General features: G+C 39.8%; 1 protein-coding gene and 1 long non-coding RNA gene across 3 annotated transcripts; one reads left to right on the forward strand and one right to left on the reverse strand.

The window, feature by feature from the left end:
- Positions 1 to 1617: 1617 nt before the first annotated feature.
- On the forward strand, positions 1618 to 8104 carry LOC125904399 (uncharacterized). Its single transcript, XR_007451448.1, has 3 exons — positions 1618 to 1859; positions 3561 to 3682; positions 7845 to 8104. It is a non-coding gene; the product is annotated as an uncharacterized LOC125904399 (long non-coding RNA).
- Positions 8105 to 12652: 4548 nt separating this feature from the next.
- On the reverse strand, positions 12653 to 17217 carry isl2b (ISL LIM homeobox 2b). 2 transcript variants are annotated; one of them, XM_049601670.1, is made up of 6 exons: positions 17080 to 17217; positions 16504 to 16693; positions 15880 to 16142; positions 14464 to 14747; positions 13628 to 13795; positions 12653 to 13319 (listed from the first exon to the last, which is right to left on the reverse strand). In XM_049601670.1, exons 1-6 carry the CDS (start codon positions 17135 to 17137, stop codon positions 13203 to 13205), a joined length of 1080 nt encoding a protein of 359 aa, XP_049457627.1. In that variant the 5' UTR covers positions 17138 to 17217; the 3' UTR covers positions 12653 to 13202. The 2 variants fall into 2 exon arrangements, with proteins under 2 accessions (XP_049457627.1, XP_049457621.1); XM_049601664.1 differs by having other exon boundaries at positions 14452 to 14747.
- Between the last annotated feature and the right edge of the window lie 10349 nt (positions 17218 to 27566).

Consider the following 27566-nt stretch of genomic DNA (forward strand, 5'->3'; position numbering starts at 1 on the left):
CTTTACTCACTTGCTGCATGGCTGCTTTATCATTCATCTACTACAAAGAGGAGTTGTGTGTAAAATTCTCTCTAAACAAATGCATGTGTTTTCTTTATCAAGCTCCACTAAACAAAGTAAAAATAAGATGAGAGAGGAAAAGTACAGGAGAAACCAAAGATGTCCATTTGTCTTATCGAGAGGCTCCTCAGTGCCTCTGCTATCCCTGAAATCTCTTTTGCAAAAGTTGCAAGTTGCACGGAGCAGTTTAATGCAGGCTGACAGGCTGAAAGCAGCCAAGACATTATCATCCTGTTTCTTGGAGCAACACTGAGTCTGCCACCGCTCCACATCCAACCCCGTGGCCCTGCCCAGCTATCTGCTTTTGCTTTATGTCTTTTCCTGCAGCGAGCACTTGACGAAGGACAATTTGTTTGGATGTTTAATGCTGCGGCACTGGCTGGTGGAGGATTATATGAGATGGTCCAGTGATTTGTGGTGGCTGGTGGTGGGTTGGAGTAAGTATGTGTGTTAGTGAGCATGTGAGGGAGAGCGTGTGCATACATTCAGTGTGTGGGTTTGTGTGTGTGTGTGTGTGTGTGTGTGTGTGTGTCTGTGTGTTCAGTTCCAGGTCCTCGCTCTAACACAGACGTCAGTTGTCTTCCACCCTGCTTCCTCAGAACTCTCACATTTATGACAATAGTGCCTCAGCCGCTACAGGAAGAAATCTGTGACATATCTGTCCTTTTTCCCACACTATAACATTCACTGCCTGCTGAAAGATTAATAATCTTTGGATTTCATTGTTTCAAGATTTATGAAACCCTTGTCTTGGCGAGTCCATTTTTATATGTTTTGGCAGCCAGGAGAATCATTGACTTATCCTGTGAAGCTTCACACACTGAAAACTCAGCCAAATGCTACTGTGAGCTTTCCCAGATCTCACACTGACAGACTTTGACACACAAGCAAACAGCTGCACAAAGAGCAATGGAGGCGTGTTAACTTTAATATTGAATGCCAAGAAAAGTATTTTATTTTTTCACTTCGAGCAGTGTTAATGGCATTTTTCTTTTTCTTTGCTGGATCTTCCTATAGGTGACATAGATAGATAGATAGATAGATAGATAGATAGATAGATAGATAGATAGATAGATAGATAGAACGTTTTTTCTTTTTTCTTCAACAACAAACACACATGGTTGGATTTAGGCAACAAAACGAAGTGGTTAGGAAGAAAGTCAATAGGCTATTTGTTGGACCCATCCATCCAACACCCGCCCTCCCCACTGGGACTGTCCACCTTGACTTTTGTGTTTCCCCCTTTGCTCCAGGTACAGTTAATTTGTAATGGCAACAGGCCACGTATCATGTCGGTGTTGAAGGATGCCTTTTGTCATTGGTTTCTGATGCCGCAAATCACTGCCCAAGCGTTGGATTTCGACAACTTCAAAGTGAGACCGGGCTCGATACAGTTATGTAGATATTAGGGCTGTCAAAATAATACATAAATTCCGATTAATTAATCACAGAAAAAAATAACATATTAAAAAAAATTAACGCAATTAATCACGTCCCATCGTGCCCTTTCACCCACTGGTAACTGAAGGCCACATGGACTTTGTCACATGATGGAGGAAGACTAGATGACACTGCTTGGCCCTGTGAATAGAGCATTCACATTTAAAAATGCCCAGATGTAACTGTTGATAGTGGCACCGTTCTCTGCAGTTTCTGCAGTCAGAAAGTTTTGTACCATCATAGTACTTAAAGCCTGAAATATCACCTCAACGCAAAGCATTTAGCAGGGAACCTGGAGGTCTAGGCTAGCATAGCCTCTGATGCTAGCACTAGCAGCCAGCCTCATCAAGCCACACTGGGTAAGTCTACTTGTGACCAGTTTCAGTGGTAGAGGACAGAGGGGACAATTCCAGCAGCTTTACTATGATATATCTGCCAAAATTACTTTGAAGTTTTTTAAATACTTTCAGAACAAAAGTTGATGTATGTGATTAATTTAGACTGATAAATCACAGAGCATGTAATTTATTTGATCAATTTTTTTTAATCGCTTGACAGTCCCTAATAGATAAATAGATATGGATATCAGGGAAACTTGCTAAGGGTGCCGAATGTGCTTGGTGTATCACTGTTTGCTGCCATTATCTACCAAATCTAAAAATTTAAACAGAGACGTAACATTTTCCCCTTCCACATAAAATTGCCACATGCTTTTATGTTGGATAAGCACTGTGCCATCCACATGACCCAAGATTCTTTCTGACTCACCCCTTGACATTAACGTTTATTATTTTTCAGTATCAGTGTCCCTTTTAAATGTTGCCCAGTGCTTGGGAAGATGAACCTCGGTGTACTTTTATCCTCAAGAGAGCAACGAGATCACCAGTTACATCTCAACTCTTGTCCAAAACATCTTGCGACAGCCCTTCATTTGATCCATTCGAGGGCCCTTTGAACGCTGCTGTAGAATGCGGTCCTGAAGGCCTTCACCCTCAGATGATAAAAAAGTGAATTATTGGTTTGTTTATCATGCTCTTAAAACCTAAAGTGCATTATTAAACAGAGAGCACATTAAAAGGGGAGTATTGTTAAAAGTGTTTTAAAAATCTTGTAAATCCCCGTAATTTATGTCACTGTGGTCGAGAAGGCTCACCCTGGCCTTCTGGTTTTAATTTGGTTTAGGCTCTGCTCACCGGGGTCTGTACCTGTGATGCTGCCCTTTGTTCCCCAGACACAATCTGACCGATGTGACCCCTCGATGGGGCAGCAGTAGCTTCAAATTTAGAGCCAGAAAACCAAATCAAAACATTTGGATCAAGGAGGCGCTGGCTCATCTTCCTGCAATAGCTGAGATTGATGTGCCTTTGAGCAACGCACTAAAATTATGAAGGATTTTTTAAGTTAAAGCAACATCAGTTTCTTCTTCTGAGTGTCAGAAGCATCATACGGCGAAGCAGCAACCCCAGTTTGAATGGCGGACACTGTGGTATGACCCCTCTAAAATATATGTGCGTGGCGTGTGGGATACATGAAAAAATCATCATTCAACTTTCTTGTGTGAATTGTTATGTGTAAAACTCCTTGTGTTGATTGACAAATAAAGCATCTTTCTTTTTCTTTCTTTCTTTCTTTCTCTCTTTCTTTCTTTCTTTCTTTCTTTCTTCCTTCCTTCCTTCCTTTCTGTGAGGCCGTAGTTAGTCAGAGCAATGCTTTGAGCTAAATGCTAACATCAACATGCTAACATACTGTACTTACAATAAGAAAGCTAATATGCTGATTAGCACACTTTAAGCAGGTGAAACATATCAATGTGTAATGTATCATGAAATGTTCAACAATGTTCACCATTTTAATTTAGCATGTTTAGCGTGCCAGTATGCTATAGATGACTTCAATGCAACGTCACTCACTGCCATAACAACGGCCACGCCCCCTTTTGGGTGAAAGTTTTGAACTCGACCCGGGAGAGACACTAGTCGCGGCTAGGAGTTCATAATGCCAAAAAGCAAACAATAAAAAAAAGAAAAAACAGAATTGTCATTTTCTTTTCTCCTGGATAGAGTGAAGAATGGGGAAAGAAGAAATCTGTGGCTCACAGCCATCAAACGGCAGGGTAAAGACAGAAAGCTGTGGGATCCAGCCAGTCACTACACCTACGTCTGTGGCAGGCACTTCATCACAGGTTAGTTGGCTAACATTAGCTAACTAGCTAAAGTCAGTTGATCTCAACAATAACATGAGATATTTAAAGCCAAGAAGTTCATTCTAATGAATGTTAAGTAATGAATCGACAGGACATGAATTGAATGAATGAATTGATAGGGTCATTCGTCCACACTAGGGGTAGGCAACCTGTGGCTCCGGAGCCACATGTGGCTCTTTAACCCCTGTCCAGTGGCTCCTTGAGCCTTTGAGAAAAGAAGTCTATGGAAATTCATTCTATGAATCTAAATGTTGCTGAACCTCAATAGCAGTGGCTGGTTAGCTATGGATGCCAAATCCAAAAAAGTAAATTGAATAAAATAGAGAATGTAGTAGTGTGTGGACAGATTTGTTTGCTCTCACTGCCAGCTCTGCAAAATTTAAGTACCAGATAATTATTAATAGTGCCCTGCACAGTGTCCACCTTGTGGTAAAACATATTAACAAATGCTTATTTAGACCATAAGTATACGCTAATTTAGACTTAATAGGCTATTTACCTTGATTATAAGGCTCGAACATGTTTTGCGGCTCCACATAGTTTTTTTTCAAATTATTTTTGGTCAAAAATGGCTCTTTTAATGGCAAAGGTTGCAGACCCCTGGTCCACACAGAGGCTGGCAGCGGAAAAGGGCTCACACCTCCTATCATTTTCACTTTCTCGTCGTACTGAAGGCTATCAGGACCTCTTAAACTCTCTCCGTAGCATGTAGCCTGACTGGCCATTTCATCCGAAGGGGAAAGACTCAACTGATTTGTTTTTATTTACACTTTATGTGTGTGAAGAGCTCCGCCACCAGTCAAAATCCCATGTTTGTATCACCTATGACGTCACCAGTGCGCGACCCGTTGTATTTCGTTGTAGTCCCGTTGAAGTCATGTATGTGCTAATTTTCTGCCTATTTGCAATACACACAGTTTGGACAAATTTTGAGCACTAGAGGAAAAGCCAGGACATCCCTAAAGTCAGTAGGATTCATCCTCTGGGCACCATGAATGTCTGCACAACATTTCACGGCAAATCATCAGATAGTTGTTGAGATATTTCAGTGAAGACCAACTGACATTGTCATCCCCAGAGCCATGGCTAAAAAACCCACAATACATGCTGAAAACACATAATATCCTTAAGAAAGGACTGTAGCCCATTCAGGATATAGATGATACTTTTCTTACAATACACAGTTTTTAAAATGGGTGCTATATTGAGTCATGTGATCTCCTAATTGTAGGTGGAAACCACATTGTTTTGTCCTTATACATAGGATGCTTTTAGTTCACATGGATTCTTAGACCCTCTAGGTCTACAAATTGCATCAATAGAAATTGTTTTGGGAACTTCAGTGCGCAACAACCTCTCATTTCATTTGTAAATATGCCACACACCTTGAGTCATATTCAACAAGTTTATATCTGACCATTGCTGTATAATCTCCATGCCTACCAACAAATACTGCAGAGAGCCATAAAACTAACTTCAAAACATTCAACACTGAGGCGTCACACCAGATTATTGTGACGCCTCAGCAGTGACCAGGGTTTGTCTGGGTGCTCCCTGGGACCAGAAACCTGCTCCAGCCTCTGGGGACTCCCTGGCAGAGGCAACAATGGGTCAGAGCCCCTTCTTTGTGCGGTTGCCCTCCTTAATCAAACTAGCCAGAGGAGTGATTGGATTTTAATTCTGCTGGGCCCACCGTAATGGTGTGATGGACGGGGACTGGTGAATTGGAGCAAGATGTCAGCCCTTGGAGGCCTCCATTAATGATATTGCTTCATTTCTTAAAGTGGCAGGAACGCCTTGGGACAAGGGGATCACTGCAGTTGGCAGGCAGAGCCCTCCCTTCCCCTTTTTTTATTTGACTCTCTTCATCTCTCACTGACTCGGGACCATTTGTGCTGCTCTTTGTATGTCCTCAGTGTTGTGGACCATTTCTTGAACTGGTCATGGTTTGTTCCAGACTGCTGCGGTGGCACTGGACACAATGTAATTCTTGTCTTGTTGGAAAGGATTTGTGTTTTACCTGGAAATTTAGGATAAATGCTGTGTATTAAACTTTCTATATTTAAGAGACACAAACAGATGTGTAATGCACATATGGATGTCCTGTTTAGCAGTTAATACATGACACTGCATGACACTGTGTGTTTCAGATGAAGAATGAGACCTTATCAATATAAACTGGAAGTCATTTTCCCTGATCGTGTGAAAATTTGACTCCTGTGACTCGCAGTGTTTTCATCTGACAGGAACAGTATATCAGTGGCATTCACATTTCAGTTTCTGCTCCGTATGCTATAATTAAAGCTAGTCTCTGTTCCATCCTAACTCATGAGTCAGGAGGTTAATTGAACTTTAGCACTAAATCAAAAACACAAAGACTTCCTGAAAACATTCTTGAACTCCTGAACTGACACTGATATGAACCTGATGAACGCCAGAGTGTCTCCCTGAAACCTTTTGATGCCGTCCCTCATCTTAAATGACTCACACTCTGCTGCCTCATTGTTTGCTTCCAGTGACACGTGTTTGTCTTCCTCGTTCGGCTAATGACAGTTCGGTCCTGTCAAAGTACAGGTGAACCCTCGCTGTGTTTTATAGCGAGTCATTGTCAAGTGGGGCGGCTCCAACCTTCCTCTCTCCTCCTAATGGGCGTTGGTGTGTTGTTTTTGCAGCAGATTTATGCGTGGGTGGGGCGCTGTGATTTACGGAGCTCTGACACTGTCTCAGCAGCGGGACCAGAGAGGCTGATTGTGGCTCTCTGTGTGTGTTCCAGGTGAGCCTGAGGTCTGCTCACCATCCCTCCACACACACACACACACACACACACACACACACACACACACAGATACATACATGCATGCAGTGTGAGCAACATGCCTAGAAACTCTTGTGTGCACGAATGAGGACACACAGATACTTTGATACATACTCAGGTTTTGTGGTGTAATACCACAGGCAAGCTGCTACTGTTGCAACTTGTAGGTTCACCTAAAGTACAGAGGAGGACATGTTTTGCTGGTTCAGTGGGTAGGATTTAGGGGCGTCTATCTGCCGAAATGGTGTATAATATTCATTGCTCGTTTAAATAAGAATCACTATGTTTCTTTACCTTAAGATGAGCCAGGTATATCTACATATGGAACAGGTTTTCTTCCACAGAGTCCACCATGTTGTTTTAAAGTAGCCCAGAACAGACAAATCAAACACTGGCTCTAGGTCGGGCTATTCACTTTTTTGTGTGTTTTAACATCAGCCACCGTACATGCTTGGCACACAGGAGAAGTTTCAGTTCTGCAACCTCACTGCTAGATGCCACTAAATCCTACACACTGGACCTTTAAGTTTAAAAATCACCTCAGTGATGCAACTATGCAACACTTCTTCTCTTTGTTTCAACCACAACAATAGCTTAAAAATATAAAAGATGATGGTCAAAATATGTCAGCACAAATATAAAGGGAAAAGCTGTTGTGAAAGAAAAAAATCAATATTTGTTTTTTAATGCACCCCCCTAAAATACCTCCAATCCCCCACTGGCCCCAGTGCTTTTAAAAGTTTAAAGGATAATATGTGGATATTTACTCATTGTGTCAGATTCCCATAAAAGCAGCATTCATTGCCCTGGATCGATAGTACACAAGTAGCCCGCCACTGCACATAGATGTTGACGCTGCCCTTTCATTATCAGTGTAACCTAAGAGTAGAGAAGATTAAATTCTTGTCACCAGATGTTAAATTGGTCATTACCCATCGGAGATAAATTGGTCCTTAAATTTCCCATTAAAAACACCTGACAAGAGGGGGAGACAGCACAGTGCAAACACAGTGCACAATGTAATGATGCTGACATGGGAGCTAAAGCTCTATTTGGCTGTGTTATATGGGATTAAGACGAATAAAGAGATCTTTGTTGTTTCATTTCAGTACATCCTGTTGTTCTAGATTTCTCTCTTCCCTTTCATAGGTGGTGGACCAGTGTGCGCTAACATGCTACAGACATATTTATTTCTCATATCCATCTCATCATAATGTGTGATTTCAATTTACAATATCTATCGAGACCCTCACCCCAGCCATTGTTGTGTCTCCACTCAAGAGCGACACTTTCTCTCACCCTCCCCTCTTCTTTTTTCTCTTGCAGAAAAAGAAAGCTCCCAGTTCAGTCTCTGCATTAAGTCAGCCTGTCAGAATGCTTCCCCAGAGAGTTTTGGATTTGAAGTTCGTCCCAGCAGTTCCTCTGCTGGTGGCCCCCACTAGAGGAGTAAGGTCACAGTGGACCCGAGTGTCGAAACTTTCACAGAGCCTCCACAGAAATCACGCACACTTATTTTTACACAGTGTGTGTCAGTAATGCAAATTCAGTAGTCTAAGGACTGTCCTTCGAATGCAACGGGAGGGTTCAGAAGGGGATTGCAGACAAATTGTCAGGACGATAATAAACCTATTTAAACATATTTACATACTTGTGTTTATCTTTATCTTTTTATATGTCTTTCTAGTCCCTTTGAATGAAAATGCACAAAACCGTTGTTCTTGTACACAACAGTGTTGGACTAACCCTTCTGATGGTGGCACTGATTTCCCATTTCTAAGGTTCAAATATGAACATGTTCATTTGCAATCTATCATATGGGCACACGGATGGTTCATGTGATTTTTATGTGCTGCTACCTTGAAAATTCACAAAATGAATTGCTGAAAAGCAAAAACAACAAAAATAATAGTAATAATATATTTGAAATTAAATGAAAAGATTAACTCTCACAGTTTCACTGTTAGTCAAACAAAAATATAACAGGGCAAATCTGTACTTCAAGATATAATGTGCAAACGTGTGTGAATGGTATTGCAGGGTGTCATTTTGGCACATCAGGTTTGATGGAGATTTTATTTCTCCTTTGTCCTTTATTTTTTCTTTATCTTTCCCCCGTATTGCTGCCTCCTTTGTTCAGCCCTGGCTCCTTCCTCACTATAACGTATATCTGAAAAAATAAATGTTGTCAGTAAATGTCAGTAACGGGCCAGCTCACATTTGTGACCTGCCAATGGCAACAAAGGTTGTGAGATTCAGTTATGGGTTGTTCAAATAAATTACGAAAGCATGCATCTATGTATGATGGCTTACTTAGCCTATATAAGATGCACATCAGAATTACAACATCTTGTTTAAGACTGAAAGATTTCATTTTATTCCCTTTCTGTCCTTGTAACTGAACTGGAGCCCATAATTTCACCAGTGGTTCTTCAAAATCTGTAAGATGGAGATTTACCCAGAATGTCACAGATTTTACAGGCAGAAAGAAAAAAAAATAACTTGTAAAATATATAGTATTTGTTTTTTTATGTTTATGACTTTGTTTGAAGGTATGTTAGAATTAATAAGCAGCAGATCTTACAGCTCAATTGTTAAACTGAATTGTGATAATTGACTTTGCAGTTATCACAATTCATCATCATTGTTAGTGAACAATGGTTAAAAGGGTTTAACTGTTAGTTTGGTAATTAGAGCTATAAAGACTTGCTTTAAATACATTTACAATCTATAGAGTTAAACTGAGAAGTGCTTCTAATGTCTACTCTCACTGATAAAAATGAGGTGGACAAATTATTAGAAACGCCTCTCAGTATAATGCAGCAGCCGAAATGTTGAATGAACATCTTTTTAAAATCTAAGCATTGTAATCTTTATAACGGTAGGTATTTATTGCAGGATAGCTGTATTACACTGCATTGCTTTTAGCTAGGTGTACCTAATAAAATGGCACGTGAGTGTAAATGCCCACATCTTTTTTTGCCGCTGAGGTGCACTGACATCAACACATTTTAAAGACTGTATTTCCTCTTTCCCAACAGGTGTTAGAGTCAGGGTCAGGCCAGAAAAATGTTTCCTATAATGGTCAAAAATAGACCCTTTAAATAAAATGATAATGTGAAATTGTTTTGCTGATATCAGGCTCTAAATACAATTCGGGCTGGTTGGTTTAAAGCCTAGAAAACGCACAGATATATGACCATGTAATTCTGTTAAATTGCCATAAATTATGAGAAACATTATCTTAAATATTCCTCTTTTTGGACAGAAAAGAAACTGTGAAAATCAGCATGCTTAAATGTGCCAATATTCGTTCAGTTTTATTTATTTATCCCCACATACACTAACAAAAAAACCCCTGGTCTACACGGATTAAAGAACATGATCCATGTGTCTGTCAGTCAGTGACCGTTTAGTGACTCGTGGTCGTGGGCGGTGCTGCAGTCCTCCCGAGCAAGCCGGATGATCTAATTACGTCCAACCCTCCACCAATTAGAGAATTACATCACACCTTTAAATGGACTCGTCCTCTTAATCATTAATGATACGGTGTCATTCCCTCTGACAGCGTCTAGTTGCAGCGAGGCAACTTGACACATGCAGTCGGAGTTAATACTAAATAAAGTGGAGGGGAAACTACACTGTGGCAGTGGTTTGGTAAAAAAAAAAAAAAAAAAGATTAAAAAAATGTGCGAAATAAAGAAGAAATAATAAAATATAGGGTCTCTGCGTGCAAGTCAGTGAGGCCCAAACATGACCCGTTACACTGTGTTATTAGACTATTATTGAAAAGAGTGATCCAGTGATTGGCTCAGTGTGTGTGTGTGTGTGTGTGTGTGTGTGTGTGTGTGTGTGTGTGTGCCCATGTTTATTTTGGTTCTTGTTTAACGCACTGAGGGGAAACGCCCATTGATAGACTTGATAGCAGATCATGTGGCCCGCAGGTACTCAGGCGTCATTTTATGGGTGTCAGAGGACGTGATCTCTGGTCTGCATGAGCAACACACACTAACACACACTAACACAGACTAATGCGACGGGCTGAGGCGGAAAAACATAAAATGGAGAATAAACTTGAGTTGGCCTACATTTTTTTTAGTTTTGGTGTTTTGGTGAAAGTGATTGTGCATTTAAATTAATTCACCTTTTTTTCTTATTTGCATTTTTTTTTTTTTTTTACATAATTCTGAATTTAGAAATCATTTTAAGAACATTTCCTGACTGATTCTTCTTAGTTTTTTATATCCTTCCTTATTGATGTTGCAGCTCTCTAAATAAAAGCTTATTTTATTTAATACGTTCACAAACCTTTTTGCAGCTTTGTTTTGTTGCCTGCAACTGAAGGGTTAAAAATGACATTGGGATCATTTTTTTTAAGTAATACTAAATATTGGTTTAGTTCACACGCATATTATTTTAATGTTATCTATCTCGAGCCTTTGGGGGATGAGTTATATACAGTATCCAGGCTGGAAATTAGATGTTTTGGGAACATGTATGGCCCCACAATGATTTTGTGCTGCAGGACAGTTAATAGGCCTGCATTCTTGTCTGTAAGCGCCATTGTTATTCTTCTCTTATCTCTGTTATCTTAATCTGCTCGCATTGTTTGCTTATCTTATTTGAAATAGCTCAATTACAAATCTATTATCAGCCCGTTGTCATTCAAACTTCCGATTAAGACGCTGTCAGTGTACTAGACACAAAAAAATATGATAAAATAACTTTTTTGTATAATTTTTTTCACAGCCAAAAACGATCTAATATGAAAATAAGGTCAGTAATAATTTGGTGAATTATTAACGCCAGTTTTGTTCAAGTAAGGATTGAAATCAGAGCTTGGGATTATTTAATTTGTTTTAAGAATTGTTCTGAGACTTAAACATATTTACAAATTTATTTTCTTGTAATTAAAAACGCGTTTTCCTTTTTCTTTTTCTCTAAAACTGAATCAAAGACATTATTAAATTATCCCACTGATTGGCAGGTTTTTCCACTCCTGACATGATGAGTAACATTTAGAGAGCATGCTCCTGTGCTCACTCAAGAAAAATAAATAAATGACCTATATGTATCTGGAAAAACAAGTGTCTCAGCAGACTCTCAGTGCATACATGGCAGCTTTGTTTTGTCCTGCACACAGTGTAAAGGAGGTCAGTTCATTTAGCCTGAGCTGTCATCTCGGCTGACCCGTGCGCAATAACGCAATTCACTCAAGGAAAATAAACCGAGGAGGAGAAGTGACCCTTTACGAGCTGCTCTCTGCTCCCCTCACATACGAGGGGCTTTGGGGGAGAGTGTGTGTGTGTGTGTGTGTGTGTGTGTGTGTGTGTGTGTGTGTGTGTGTGTGTGTGTATAGAGGGGGGGTGTTTAGTTAGTTTGTTGTGGCTTCAGTCAGTGTATCGCTTGCAGGTGATGCCAGGACTAGATAAGAGGTCGCCGATCCCTCCGCGCTGTCTAGACCAGCTTGTGACTCAACCAGAGGAACTGGACTGAGCACAATTTACAGCAGGTTTTTGCCCCCGAGATAGTAAATGACCACTGGCCGAGTCCTGCTACATAACCGAGGGGGAGAGCACCGCAGATGGAGGGGGGGCTGATAAGACAACCGAGCCTCCAGGCTTCACTTCATTCACTTGATACAGTTTGAACAGGACAAACAACATATCCAGCGCAACTGCATGAATATTTGTTTTAGTTTTTAAACGTTTTGAATCTGCTCCTCAAATCGACCACTGTCCTGCAGAAGCTTTATTGTTGCACGTGTCCCAAATCAGAAATGACCCGCTGTCATGAGGAGTAACGATCTGTTGCAGCGTCGGATCTGGACAGTGAATTTGACTTTGTCGCCATCAGAGCGGTGGAAAACAAAATGTAATTATAGCTCCGTGGAATCAATTCGTTTCTCGTCTTAGTTTTGCAATAAAAGATGGACAGTTGTTGTTAATGGCAGAGCTGCATTTTTAAATAAATTACGAAATTGGCTTGCAAATGCAAAAAAAAGTGAGAGTAGGTAAAAAGAAAAAAAAAAAGAAAAAATGCGCCTGCACAAACATTGGTCATCCAGACACGTCATATATGTATTCAGCTTTTTTATTTTTTTTATCAGTTATTAATCCCTTTACGAATCGCTTTCCTAACAATAAATAATATAACAATAATTTACTTTGTGTTCGAGAAGCTCAAACAACCTGCCCTTAAGATAAAGTATTTTACAACACGAATAATTTGCAGATTATCATGCTCTGACCTTAAGACAAAGAGTCAACGGGACTCGACAACGCAATAAATGTATCAAAAAAATTCTCATGTTGAAGAAACAAGACACAATATGATCACAATGAAACCGCAGAATGTCCATCTGCTTCGACATGGAAATGTTTCCAATTTTCAGAGGGAAGGTTTGCTGTATATATCCATCGGGAGTTCTTCTGTACATCTGCTTTCTCCGTATCATGCAACAATTGTTCTGCTTTAGTTTTTTGTCAATGAAAGCTCCACAAAAAAAAATAACTCGGAGTCATCGGTGCTTTCTTGGTTCCATCTCCTCCATGTCACAAAGAAAAACAAAAATCTCCTCTCTGTAGTTTGGGCGATGTGATGAGCTGGTCACATGCAAGGGGACCGGGATCATGCTGCAACTGTCCTTGCAGGAGAGGGGGACCGACAGGTCTGAAGGGCCCCGTTTCACGTCTCCACCGGGCTGGGTACCATACTGTTGGGGGTGTCCGGTAACTGAGAGGACAAAGAAGTCACGTCGCTGCCCGAGGAGTTCCCGAGAGAGCCCGATTCAGAGAAAGACACCTAAAGAGACAGAAAGTGCGTCAGAAAATGCGACATATTCAGGCTTTTATTTTGAAAGGCATTCCTTCAAAACACAGCTTCCCTGTCTTTGCTGATGTGAAGACACAATGTTGGCATGCATGTGTGCATGTATGTAACTACATGCTAATACTGTTTGTGCACATGTGAGCACCAAATTTCCTTGCGAGCGTGCATGCAAAATGGCTGATAAATAGATTGATAGGACTAAGTCATGGGTCTGCAGTGCATGCATGTCTCTGTGTGCACATCTAGCTCAGTCTGTGCTGAATACACACACACACACACACCAGTTGTTGGAAGGCTGGCTGGTCCAGGTCGCTCTGCAGGGCGAACTCACTCAGGGCTTTCCATGGAGGCTGGTAGGTCTGAACCTCCACTGGGTTCCCCTGCACAGCGCTCTCATGACGGATAGGACTCCCGGCCACAAGAGGTGTCCCTGTGAGACCCTGCAGGTTCTGACAAAATCATTAAAAAAAAAAAGCACAGCATTAGCATTGTGTGTGTCATGCAAGAAAGCATATGTCACCTTTGAAAGCACTGAACACTCCCTAGTCCTCATGACACATACACGTTTTCCAAATTTCCTTTACCTCCAAGTTTCCTCAAAGATTTATCTATGGTCTCAGATGGAGACATGTTTCCCATGATGCAGACATAGCCTGGTTGCAGAGAATGTTTTAATCTTTCAGGTTAAGCAACTAAAGCCAAAGCAGTTGATCCATTATTTATTGACCTTAAGTTTGAATACAGAAAAGCACTGGAGCCAACAGGAGCGGCTGTGCTGTGGCTTAATATAAGTTAAGTATTAAAAAATAAAGATTATAAATGAGTAAAATTACAGTGATTAACATTATAGGGAAAAGAGGAGTAATCACAGGGCAAACAGCTACCAATTTAAAAAAAAAACATTTTTTTTAGAAAACAATTAAGCCAGAAAGTTATTTAGTTCATGTGGGTTGCATCTTTTCACTCTGCATCTTAATAGAATTTAAAAACAGAAATATGACAGGGTGAATTGAGTCAACATGTACCTTGGTCATGGTTTTAAATAAACAAAGGCTCCATGAATGAATGAATGGAAAAATCGTAGAGATCAAGTGGCCAAACTTACGAAGATGCTTACAGTCTTATCACTGTGGTGCTGCTGCTGGAGCTGCTTCATCAGGATGGACTTCTTCTTGTCTTTGCAGCGCTTGTTCTGGAACCAGACCCGGATCACCCTGGGGCTCAGGCCGGTCATCTCCACCAGCTGCTCCTTCATCAGCGCGTCCGGCCTCGGGTTGGCGTTGTAGCAGGTCCGCAACGTGTGCAGCTGCTTCTCGTTCAGCACCGTCCGGACCCGGGTCGTCTTCTCAGACTGCTTGTGGACGTGGTTCCGATGCGGGGCCTGCCGCACCGTGACCGGGTCTGCAGAGAACGGAGGAGGAGGGGGGAAAGCGTCTGTCAGAAAGTGTAGAAAGGCCTCCGAAAGCCTTTTGGATTTTGAAACAAGTCAGCAGCCCATTAATCTCAGTCTACACTGTCTTGCCTTTGATGCCTCTTGGATATTTTGTGTTATGCAATAATAGCAATTTATCAGCCTGACATTTTTTTTTAGAAATGTCTGCAAGAGGGGGAAAAACATAACTGTCTTTAGAAAGTTAATATGACAACAAAAAATGCTTTGTATATTTACATCTAACGTGAAAATAAGAACGAATACTGGTGCGTAATTTACTGAGGTGAAAGACAGTCATTTCAGAATTTCAGCTACTTTCATAACTTAAGTTTACTTTTTTGTTATTATATATAATCCTTAACTGTATAGACTTTTCTTTTTTCCCAGCAATCTGTATTTTCAGCTCAGCTGGTCTGAAAGGTTGAGAAACGCAGAGGGAATGTGACCTCCCTCCTGCAGCTGTCACCGCTGCAGGCCTGTGTGACACCGCGCTGAGGTGTGTGAGGTATTTTGAATCGAGCGCTTTAAAGCAGGAAGTTGGTGAACATTATTCACACATTTGCTTTGTTCTCCTTCTGTTGGAAGGAGCCCTCAGGATGACAGCTCTGCACACACACACACACACACACACACACACACACACACACACACACACACACACACACACACCGTCGAGACTCAAATACCAGATTATTCAGATAATGGTAACAGAGCAGGTTAACGCTAATGAGATCAATTATGAAATTAGCCCAAAGAAAGGTCGCAGCACACACTTTCACACTTTGCACACACACACACCGAGCCCGTCACACACAAACAAATTATCTGGATGTTAAAGAAGGATAGAAAAAATACTAATGCATGACCTTTTCTTTCATTTTTCTAAACCAAAGCAGTTTTTTTCCAACAAAAAATGTACTTTATATGAGTTAAATTTACTATAAAATATCAGAATTGTTTGCATAAATTTCTTTATCAACAGGCCTTTTGTTTAGAAATAAATTGCCGACAATTCCTGTGTCCTAAATAAATAAATACAGGTAGTAGTAGTAATAGTAATAGTAATAATAATAATGATAATAATAATAATAATATTCCGACCTGCCAGGTGCAGCGGTCTGTTGGAGTGGATGTGTCCGGGGCTGATGGGGCTTCCTGCGGAGTTCCTCTCCAGCAGCAGGCTGTGGTCCGCCCGGCACAACAGCTCGTCTTCCCGCAGGGAGAACTCGTCCCCCGGCAGCAGCTGCCTGCTGCACACCGAGCACCGGAAACACTCGATGTGGTACACGTTATCCCGGGCTCTCATCACCAAGTCGCTGCTGCTGAATCCCAGGTTGCATTTTGCGCATTTTATTCCAAACAGCCTGGGAAATGTCGGGGGGGGGGGAAGGAAAGTCAAAGAATTAAAAATCTTGGGGGAAATGTGGGAAATCACAACGAGGAAAACTGTCGGCTGATCTAAATGCTGTTATGCTATAATATCTTTTTAATTTTAATAGATGTCATAATACGGTTGAGTGTATTTTCTTATACTTTGTGCAGTAAATATGTGTTACAAATGTCTTCTGGTTTTTGCGTATTTGTTATTGCCCAAACTCCTACTTTTTAAATTAGGTTTGCCCTCTTCATGAAATAAATTCTTATTGTATTTAAATATATTAAACTTTACACTCAAAGTTATTTAATATAATACAAGCTAAACAGGAAATATTTCCAAACTCCTACCTTACATAATCTCTTTTGCAATATGTTTTGCCGTCCCGGACGAAACAAGTGCAGGTCTCATCCAGGTACTGGCTGCACTCTGCACACTTCAGGCAGGCTGCATGCCACTCCAGGTCGGGAGAGACTCTCAGTATGTACTGGTCATGGATCTGACTTCCACATCCTACACACATCGCGAATCCTGGCTTCTCTGCAAAGAGCCCGCAGCATTGTAACCACACACCAATAACGCATTCAAATAGACACAGTATCACAACAAAAACCCTGCAGCATTTACACTGTGTATTTTACATGTTAAAGTCCAGCTGGTGTGTCTCAGCTTTGCAGTGCATTCCTTTATTTTGCAGACTGGACAAGTCATGATGTTATGTAACAGATGAAGAAGCAAAACACTGAATTGTTCCATTTCTAAAAACAATCACAGCCAAAGAAATGCTACCACGCGGAAATGCATCATTAAGAAATTAACTTTACCAATCGCTGCACAGCTGAATATATCATGTAGCCCATAATACCACCGCGACGAAAAACCAAATCTGCCACTTAAAACTCCAGCGAGCAGTTTCGCTTACTTACTTTTGGAATGATCCCCCATATCACCCAAGAAAGAAGAGCTGAAAATAATATCCACCATACAGGACGGATAAAGGGGATTGTGGTAGATGCAGAAAAGATGTGAGGAGATGACTGGCCCTTCGGCTGCCTCCCTGATAACGTGTGTCTCTCCGGACTGGGAGGGTGCGAGGGTGGGGGTGGGTGGTGGGTTGAGGGCGAAGAGGCTGCGGGGTCCCACACGCTGCTGATCTGACGTCATGACGCCGAAACCGGACTCTCCAATCGCCTTTCTGCATCTCTGTCCCAACCTGTGATAAATAAATAAATAAAGCCAGTGTGTGTTTATGTGTCAAAAGCTTAAGAATGCAGATGTTCAGATTTTGTTTATTCAAATAAAAAATAAAAAATCAGAAATGTTCATGTTTTAACGACAAAATGGAGCCATTTCCATCCGGTTTTTAAGATGCACATGAATTTCATGATGGTGATAATCATCATCATCACCATCATCATCATCGATGTAATAAAAAAAATGTGGCAAAGCCTCTGTAAAACTATTAACCACAAAAAATCCAGATTTGTTTAGTTAATCTATCCTAAAAGTTGCATTTCTTGGTCACACAATGAGGCAATAACTGATTATTATCAGGGTATTATTTGGTCCATACACAGGATCACATGATTACATCCGTAAACTGTATGTTAAACTGTCCTGCACATATTCACACAGATAAGAAAGAAGTTTCTGTCTTGCTCCCCTGAAGCAGGATTTTAATTTCGCATCTATTAATGTTTTGATTTAAGCTGATCTGTATATCTTGGTCAAACATCAAACCTATTTACATTTCATGATGGGAAAATGATAATATTTGAGACCCCAAGAGTTGCATTGTTGGTCTTTAACTTGGAGGCACATTTTTTTTTGTTGTTTCTTAATTTAAAAAGGGAGCCCAAAATGATTCATCCTTGCAGTAATTTTATTATTTATTTCTTTATTTGTTGGTCATAAGTTCAGCAGGATCTGAGGACATCTGAAAAGCCTCCTCTCCTTTCTGGTTGCCCATCTACTCGAGAACAAGGCCATCTATTGGTGGAAAAGCAGAACTACATTTACCAGAGAAGGGGAGATGAGAAATGCTGAGCACACAGGAGACTGGACTTTAACTCAATCTTGAATCTATAATCTTCTATCCATAGACTAGGCCTATATGAAGACTAAATATCTTAACTAAACTTCCATCTTGCAATTATATAAAATTTAAGTCTTCATGGGAATAATATAAAGAGCCATTGTTCAGAAAAATAAATGTATGAGTATCAAATTTGGGTCCAACAATTAGATTTACAAACATTGTATTGTTTAGATAACCTACATCCAATTGTCAATTTCCATTGACAGGTCGGTGTGTTTGCAGAGGAGCGAACAATACAGACAGTTGCATAATGCCAATGTTTGCTGTGTCTGTTCAAACATGTTTTTCCTCCTGTATGTTTTCAGTAGAGTTTGTTAGACCAAATAAACAAAGCGTCCTCCACTCTTCTCTGTCAATCATTGCTGCAGGAGCAGTTTGAAGGAGCTGCTGCAGTGGTCACATGTGATGTTGGGCAGCATCTCAAGCAAGGACAGACTGGTCTACTGCCGATGTCTTGTTTCTGTTCATTCAAGATATAGAGTAGATTTTTTTTCTGCATCTCTCTCCTCCCTCTTGCAACCACAGGTCAAACCAATGCACTTTGACAGAGGGACCGCAAAAGCAACTCATTCTGTAATGAGTCTTATTTTGAAAGCCACAAACCAGATGTGCTCCTCCTGTTTAAAACAGTGTCTTGATTGGTTCGGGGCTGGCAACTTTAGTTTGCTCACGAGCTGAGCTGACAGCATCGGTGTATAAGAGGAGGAGTTTGGGGGGAAATGGTGAGTAGAAATATATGAATGCATTTAGTCAGTTGTGTGTGTTAATATGGTTATATTGCTTTAACAGTAAGGTGACGTTAACTACCAGCTTGGCTGTAGGTTTGTGGGGTCAAATCAGGGTCACATCAGGATACACATTGGGGGATTTATCCCTCAACGCTGTCTACAGGTGAGGCGCAAACTGTGGTTACTGTGTAAAAAGCAGCCACTTTTTTTCTTAGAACAACAAATTGCGAGTGCATTGCATTGCTGCCAAACAAAATATTTTAGGCAAGATTGATTTCCCAACTTCCAGACAACAGATTTATTATGAATATTAATTATTGATTATTAATATTAATATATTAGTGAGGACATTGCTGCAGTCCACTAACCAACATATTAGTCTACAACTGGGGTCAGATATACATTTTTTAATTTAATTTTAATTTAATTTAATTTAATTTAATTTAATTTTATTTTATTTTAATTCAATTTAATTTCATTTAATTTAATTTAATTTTATTTTATTTAATTTTATTTATTTATCTATTTATTCATCTATCTTTTTTTATTTAATCAACAGCCATCATAGATTTACAGTCTGGTGTTAAGGAAATTTCTTTTGGGACCTGCTTTGTTAGCTGGCTGGTGTAGCTTCATGTTTTTGCACATGTGTTTGAGGACAGGGTCACTACTGTATGTTTAGTGTAGTATTCCTGCCATATCAGACCTGCTGGAAATGCTTCTGGCCTTTGACACAGTTGGGTCTATACTGACACTTCATTGTCATTAAACCATGAAACAAACATGACCAATGACCTCAATGCAGGTTGTTGGCTGTCATACCAAGCACTACAAGTGAAGTGACATCATAGTCGCCTATAAGGTAACATTATTTTGTGCTTTATCTTGTTTTTTACACTTGCAGACGTACAAAATGTTTCCTACAGGCCAGTCTCCTCTGGAGCAGCACCCTAACCGACAACCTGCCCTGTATTACACTGAATGCATCACTGCTGCCAGCAAGATGGGAGAAGTCTCATGCCTGATAGCAACTGTGTAAAGGTAAGCCTGCAGTATTTTTGGTTTGCCCAAACTGGTTCATTCAAGGGCACTGGTGATCAAAGGCATGCTGTACATCCTGTATCTTCTGCCTGTGTTAACACGGGCTCTTGTATGTTTTTTCAAATCAAAAATAGCTTAGAGTGACAGTGTTTGATGTGGAGAGTGATCCATCATTGCAGAAATGAAGCGACCTGGCAGAGCGTTCAAGAGTGCACAAACAAACAGGGATACCTGAGCTATAATTAGACCACAGCTGACATGAAGGTAGTGAGTTCAGTTAGGATGCATGAACTGCCATAAGGTCGTTTGTTAAATGGCAGGAAGTGCTTTTATTTTCTCTCGGGCAAGGTGCCTAAGAAGATCAGGTCAAAGGGATCAAAAACATACAAGTGGCACAATATGATTCTTAATGTGTGTGTGTGTGTGTGTGTGTCTACGTTGATTTTTTTAATCAGAAGAGAATTAGAATTAGTGGTATACTGTTGGTTCCCACCAGATTAAGACGATTAAGAGGAATTTAATTGATTTTAGCAATTCGAAATCAGTTAAACGTCGCACACATCTGTGCTGGAGGCTCTGCTATTGGAAAGCTTTGCCACCTGTCAGTGGCAAAAAGGTGAACATTCCCTTTCACAAACTTTTCTTTCAAAACTAAACATTAAAATTAATGTCACAGAGATGAAGACTGTATATTTTTGTAAGTGTAAAGGTTGTCAAGGCTGTCTTTTTACAGCTGTTAACCTTAATCCTGGCTCAGAAATATGGGACACAGAAATCCCTTTAGCTCTGTCTATTTATTGTTCGTATTAAATCTAATTCAACATTTAAAAAATACAGTTCCAAATATTAAAAAGTTTGCTGTATATCATGAGTTTATAAAAGTTGTACAAGCTGTCGGCTACTGAAATTCATCTGCTCAAAATCAAATTGAGTGAATCCAGACTCACTCCCAGAAGAATAATCCTCTGTATTTCATAGAGCAAAGTGTTTGGGCATGCATACAGAATCAGATATTGTATTATGCATATTGGATTTTAACTATTATATCTCAATGTTCTAATGCATCTAAAAGTTTTTTTTTCTTTTTAATGAGTGACTACTTCATCCTGTATTCTGCGATAGTTCAATAGAACTGTCAGCTTCTACATCTAATGGCATTTCAATTGAATTAGGATGCATTAAACTAAATCTTAGATATTTTTTAATACGGCTCATATTGATCTTTATAAGCTTTACAAGGTGCAGTTTGTGGTTGATTCGATGTGACTGACTCACTTACATCAGTCACTTGAAATTGTACCACAGGTATGGTGTTTCTCAGAGAGAGTGGTATCGTATTCAAGCCACTTTTATTTCTTATTGTAAAAGCGGCTCGAACAAAAAAGAAATATGTTGCTGATATTTTTAAAACCAGGCTGAGCATTACCTCTTTTATGCTTTTACTAACCCTTTCACCCTGTCCTCAGAGAGCTCATTATAACCATTACTTTACCTTTTATAGTCTCAGTCACTGTCACTAAAGCTCTGCGAGAGCTTTGTAAGCCTAAACATGTTGTGGTTGCCTTTACAGAATCTCCTCCCCAGAGTGTCTGCTAAGCTGGACGTGGCTACTATTTCAGACATCAGTGAGGTCAAATCCCAAGTCGCTTTTGTCAGGAGCGTGTGTGTGCTGGTGAGCCTCTTGTGATAAATGCAGTAAGCCACGTAAACAATGAAAATGTAAAGAGCACTGAGGAAAGGCACACCGACCAAGCTGATGCTGTTTGCTTGAGGGTTCTTTGTAGCAAATTTGCGTCTCTGTCTTTGCTGCTCTCCCCTCAAGGATAAGTTAGAAACCAATATTATGATAACTCATATTAATTCTGTAGAAGCATACGTTAAGTGTGGGGCACTTAATCATTCAAACCTTTGGCAAAGTTTTGATCACAATGTTGTGCCTTATTTATGAATGCTGTATAGCAGCCTGCAGAGAGGAATAAAATATTGAATGTAGACTAAATTATCACATGTGCTCATTGTTCTGCTGATGCAGCAGGTCAGGGGTTAAGTTTACGAGTGTTTCGTGTGTGTATTCAATACAGAGTGACAGGAAACGTCACGTGCAGCGTTATTGTTTGTGACCTGTTAATGACGGCGAGATCAAGCCCAGCCATCCTAGCTGTCACTCCAGCATAAAAGCCTCCCTGAAGAATCTCTAATCACAATTTGATGGGGCCCATTAACCTCATGAAATATATATGTGTGACTGAAATCATCCACTTAAACTTTGGCAAGAGCAAAATGTTCTTGTTTGGAATTCAGGGGGGGCTCTCCTGGGCTGCATTACTGAACTTTTCACAGTGACTCGTTGTCTCTTGAATGTTTTAGGGTTCTATGGCACTTTGCCTTTATTGTCAGACCTATAAGTAATTTACTGTGCCGATTCCTTCGAAGTCCCCGGGCTTGATTCAGTTGAAGTTGTGCCAGTTTGTTTATGTCCACTGGAGCATCTTTATTTTTTAAGGAAAAAAAAGGATGAAATGCTGCTATTGAGTCAGGTAGTGACGTTTTCTTTTGTAGCTGTTATTTTTTTCAAATAAGTCTTCGGTGAAAACAGACTGATCCTTTTTAAAGTTGTACAGCTTAACAATGTGCCATTGATTTTTTAAAATTTATTCAAATATTTTGGTAATCATTTCAATTCCAGCTGTCCTTAATTAAGATAATTTTTAAAAACATGTACAATATATGGACACTTACTTTTGACATGCCTCTTTTTAGTTCAGTTTAGTTTGTTTGCACAAAGGATAATAACAAAAGTAAGTAACAAAAAACATTGAAAAGATCATGAGAGGCACAAACTCCCAAAGGGCTTACAGTAAAACCTCCCCGCTAGGATTTACAATTTATTCTAATACACTGAATATTTGATATATACTAATAAAATGAGATTAAAATAAGGAAAGACACAGAAAAAAGCCTTTTAATTAAAGAACCCATTCCTTAAATGATACAAATGCTTTTACTCACAATAATTGTCTAGCTGTAATTAAGATATCAAAAGCCACACTCCAGGGTACTGTATGGTGTATGTTTTTGATTTATTTGGTAAGATTCCCCACCCTCTTCATGATGGCTCCAGCAGAACTCTAAACCAGGAGTGACACATTGGAGCTAAAGTGATATTTGGAGATACAATATGGCAAACCTTTTTCAGGGTATCGTAAGTGTATTCAGTTTTGGATATGCAACATATTTCATATTTCTTCCCAATACTGAGCCAACTAGTTTTTGTTGTTTTTATCATGTCCATCATATCAAATTTGGAAAACCTTTTTGAGGCCAAGTTTTTGAGGCCAAGTGACCTATCAGGCCTATTAGTGTTAAAGGAGCACATTGTAGCATGTGCAGTTTAGTGTGTATTTGTACCTGAAGTTGCAACAGAAAGAGCTCATGCAGTGTTTTGTGGTCCCGGTGGAAATCAAAGCTTAAACCTTGCGGCGGCTGACCTTGTCCGCGGCGGATGTCTTTGTGTTTATTTAAGATGAGGCCTGAAGAGCTCTGACAACTCCAAGCTGCTGTGTGAGCTGGCTGGTAAACTGAAGGCTGCAGGTATTTTGTTTTCATACACGTGTGCTTTGTCAATATCTTCCTATACGCGTGTGAGGGCGTGTGCTTTCTGCATGATTTTTTTTCCTGTGCACTCTCTTGCCTGCACATGAGAGAAAGAGGGAGTTTTATGACATCATCACCTCTATTAAAATGCAGTGAGAGCTTCTAGAGCTGCTGTAGCGTCTGGCTTCGTCTCCAATGAGATGCAGGTCAGCCAGACGGGAAGGATTGTTGCTCCTGGAAGTCGTTAATCACATGCACGCTTTGTTTGTTTGTCTCTCAGCACAGGGTCCATAAATATTGTATTTTGATCAATTAAAAAACTGAAAACTTGAAAACAAAACTTAATCATATAACTGCTTATAAACTATTTATTTGTAACTTGGATTCAAAATCAGAGATATACTTTGCTTTATAAAATAATCCAATCTGAACTCTGTTAAATGACAAAAAAAGACGAACCATAACATATAGTCTACTTTATCACATCTGAATCATACCTGCAAAAACATAGACATTTCTTGAATAATGCACCAATATATCTTATAAAACTGTTTATAAGCATTACTATAGCAGTGTTCTTCATGTTTTATAGTCACCTCATAAGTATGATCATGAGTCACCAAAGTCATGTGCCATTGGGCTAATTCCTGCACACCGTATGTAGCACCATTTATTCTAAAATCACTGAGAGTGTATATGTCTGTATTATTCTGCAGTATAATATTGTGATTACTTTAATTTTACCACATTTGAATGAGTTGATTTTTACATTTTTTGACTCCTGCAAAGCATCATTTGACCGTCTTGAAATGTATTTAACGTCTGATTTAAAGCTCTGAATGATTTACCAGAGCCAATAGTGAGTTAGATTTAAGTGCTTTGACACAACTCTTATGTCCACAGTCAGCCAAAAGTGAAATTAATACAAGCACTCAAGTTATAAGATAATAAAAATGTGTTGATAGATACCTCCTCAGATCCCCTGGTGATGACCTTAAAGACAAATATGGTGAAAATGGACCAAAACGTTTTTACCTTTAATACATAATGACAGTGTATTTAACAAAAAATAATTATTATAAATCAAGAGCAGTTATGGTAAGTCTGCATGCACAGTTATTTATTTTGTGACAGACTCCTCAAAAATGCGTCAGCAAGAAGAAAAAAAAATCACATCCTCATGCATGCAAGGCCGTTCTGAGAGGGGAACCATGTTGCAGATTTATAATTCATAATTCTTCTGAGTTAATGCAGTATTCACATGATAATTAGTATTAATTTTTGATTGCTGCCTCAGGGCAGCTCTGCATTGTTAGGCTGGAGAACCTGTGCCATTATTACCTTATCAGTGTAACTGTCAGCCGCCTCTTTTATTTTACAAATGTGCATCTTGTATTTTATTATCAGCCGCTCTCATCAGCGCAGAGCGGCCGTCTTGTTGCTTATCAGCAGCTTTAACAAGAGGCTGTGTCACTTACATGAGGAGGGGAGCATCTCTGTTTGGACCAATCAAAACAATGCTATCACCTCAAGTGTGACGCCTCTGAGCACACTGAAACAGGTTGTCTGTAAGGAATTCTGTTCACTGAAAACAAATATCCATAATCTCCAGTTAATCAGTTTTAATAGTAACAGATGGATATTTATTAGCCAGAATTGCATGTACAGTTAATTATAGTTTTTGTTTAACTCATTTAAATTTAATGGCATGGTTTGAAGCAGAAAAGCTCACATATTTGTTTCAGGGGGTGGAAAATACAAATGGAAGACAGTATAATACAGTCCATACGCAGATTACAAAACAATGGGCCCCTGGTTTGCAGTTCATTTGCATCTCTTTGTGGACATTTTGAGTCTCTTCCTGCTACCTGTTAATTTGAGCAACATATTGCATGTGAAGGCTAGTGGGTCCCTGGCACACTGGGCCCCTGGACCTGTGCCCAGTTGGCCCATTCAGTAATTCATCCATGACGCAATCTGATGTAACAGTTGTTAGGATTTCCTGTTGTTTTATTAACGTACATATAAATACAGGCATTCTTGTCATTTTAAACAAAAATCTCATTTAGTCTCTTGTCATGAACTTTGCATGAACTGATTTCTTTAAAACTTTATTCTTATGGTTTTTAATTCGCTGAAGGAGAGCTGAAACAATTAGTCTATTTAAAGATAAGTCAACTGATTGAAAGTGAATCTGCAGCTATTTAATAACTGATTCATCATTTGATGATTATTCTCTGGTTCCAGCTTCTGAAATGTGAGAATCTGGTGTTTTTCTTTGTCATGTATTAAATACCTTTTTAAGTAAATTTAGTCCATAAGCTATTTGAATCTGTTTCTGTCTCTATTGCATGATAAGATGAACATGATCTGATCTATTGTCATCAAATATTACTGCAATAAACTTGGCCAAGACACAAAGTGCATTGAAGCACTGAAAAGGTTTTATGTAAGTAGTTAATCCAGTGTACAAAAAGAGGATAATTGGCTGGAGAATAATAATTTTTCACACTTTTCTGACCAAAAACATCATAGAGTAGGTATTGTTAGTTGCAGCATCACCCTGAAGATTAAGCACTGACTGCGCTCTCAGATGTACAACACCACCATAAGTGCTGCTGGGTAATTTAAAGTACAACAGTCCCAGCTTCAGTCTCGTGCCATGTGCTGCGCAGTGTTCTGCTGACTGACCAGCTGATTAATTCACTTGTGTCACAATCTGCCTGTTTTGTACAGCACTCATGTTCTCACACCTGAGGGAAGCTTTGCTGTGTGAAGGAAGAGGTTTCAGCATCACTTTGGGGTATTTTATTAACAGGACAGCAGGTGCACGACTCCCTGACCCGCTCTCTCCACCAGCTGTGTGTGTGTGTGTCTGTGCCAGTGTGTGTGAGCATGTGGAGACCAAATGGCAGACAAGCAGAGCTGTGGGAAAACTGACCGAGCCTGGCAAATCGACTGATGACTCTGGTGAACCAAAAAGCTGCCTGCTGCTGCCTCAGTTGGCTCCTTTCCAGAGGAAACTTTGGAGAGCTGTTTGTATGCAGCTGGATACTGGAGGCAAAGGGGTGTGCTTTTTTTTTGTTTCTGTCTCTCAAGTGAAAAAAAAGGCCCCCTAGATTGACAGCGCCTTTCATACTGTATTATCCGGCCTGGCTTTTAACTCCAGGAGAACTGTGTTCACAAATTGATGCTCTGCTCCTCTGGGGCTGTAGCTGAAACATTAAATTGTACTGAAATATTCATATGTGAGTGCATTTAGCTGAGAGCAATTGATGTGCGACTCCCCAGAGGCCAGATGGAAATGTTGCAGGGCCCCAGCACGCGCTGGCAGACCAACCTGAGCTCTGGCCGGGACAGTGATTGTGATTTAGCTGAGGCCACTGACTCAGACTAAGTTGGAGGCTACTGGATTTGGGACAGCTGATATCAGTGTCTGCCCTGGTGGCGGAGACACTGCAAAATTTCTGGTTGTGCCACAAGCCAGTTGGCAACTTGAAGGTAATCAAGGAATTTACAGAATTTAAAAAAATATGGGGTAGGTAGAAAAAAGCAATTTATGAGCCCATCCCCCTCTTGAAATAAAAAAAACACTGTTACAAAAACACCAATAAGTAACTTAAGCTTTTCAACAGAACATTTCAACATTTCTGGGATGGTCGTCAGTTAGTTTTAAATTGATACATTACACCATAGAGCATTTATTCCCCCAATAAAAACACAGACGTGGGCTTTGTTTTAGAAAAATAAAATAAAATAAAATAAAAAATAAAGTAAAATAATTACATTTAATACATTTACATCATAAATTGTGGAACAAAAATTCACCAGAATGCGGGAAATTAACTGTTTGATGCCTAAAATGTTCTGATGGAGGATCCCTCACCCCCCATGTTCTACGTCCTTGCATTATACTTTCAGATATTTTGTGAATATCAATGACTCCATTAAA

The sequence above is a fragment of the Epinephelus fuscoguttatus genome, linkage group LG2, assembly GCF_011397635.1.
Source record: "Epinephelus fuscoguttatus linkage group LG2, E.fuscoguttatus.final_Chr_v1".
Classification (NCBI taxonomy): domain Eukaryota; kingdom Metazoa; phylum Chordata; class Actinopteri; order Perciformes; family Serranidae; genus Epinephelus; species Epinephelus fuscoguttatus.

Excerpts from the sequence above, each read along its gene's own strand:
- isl2b (XM_049601664.1), bottom strand. The coding sequence starts at position 17,137 with ATGGTGGATATTATTTTCAGCTCTTCTTTCTTGGGTGATATGGGGGAT. Across the intron at positions 16,694-17,079 it reads TATGGGGGATCATTCCAAAA|AGAAGCCAGGATTCGCGATG; the intron begins GTAAGTAAGCGA and ends GGCTCTTTGCAG. Across the intron at positions 16,143-16,503 it reads TGCAAAAGAGATTATGTAAG|GCTGTTTGGAATAAAATGCG; the intron begins GTAGGAGTTTGG and ends GACATTTCCCAG.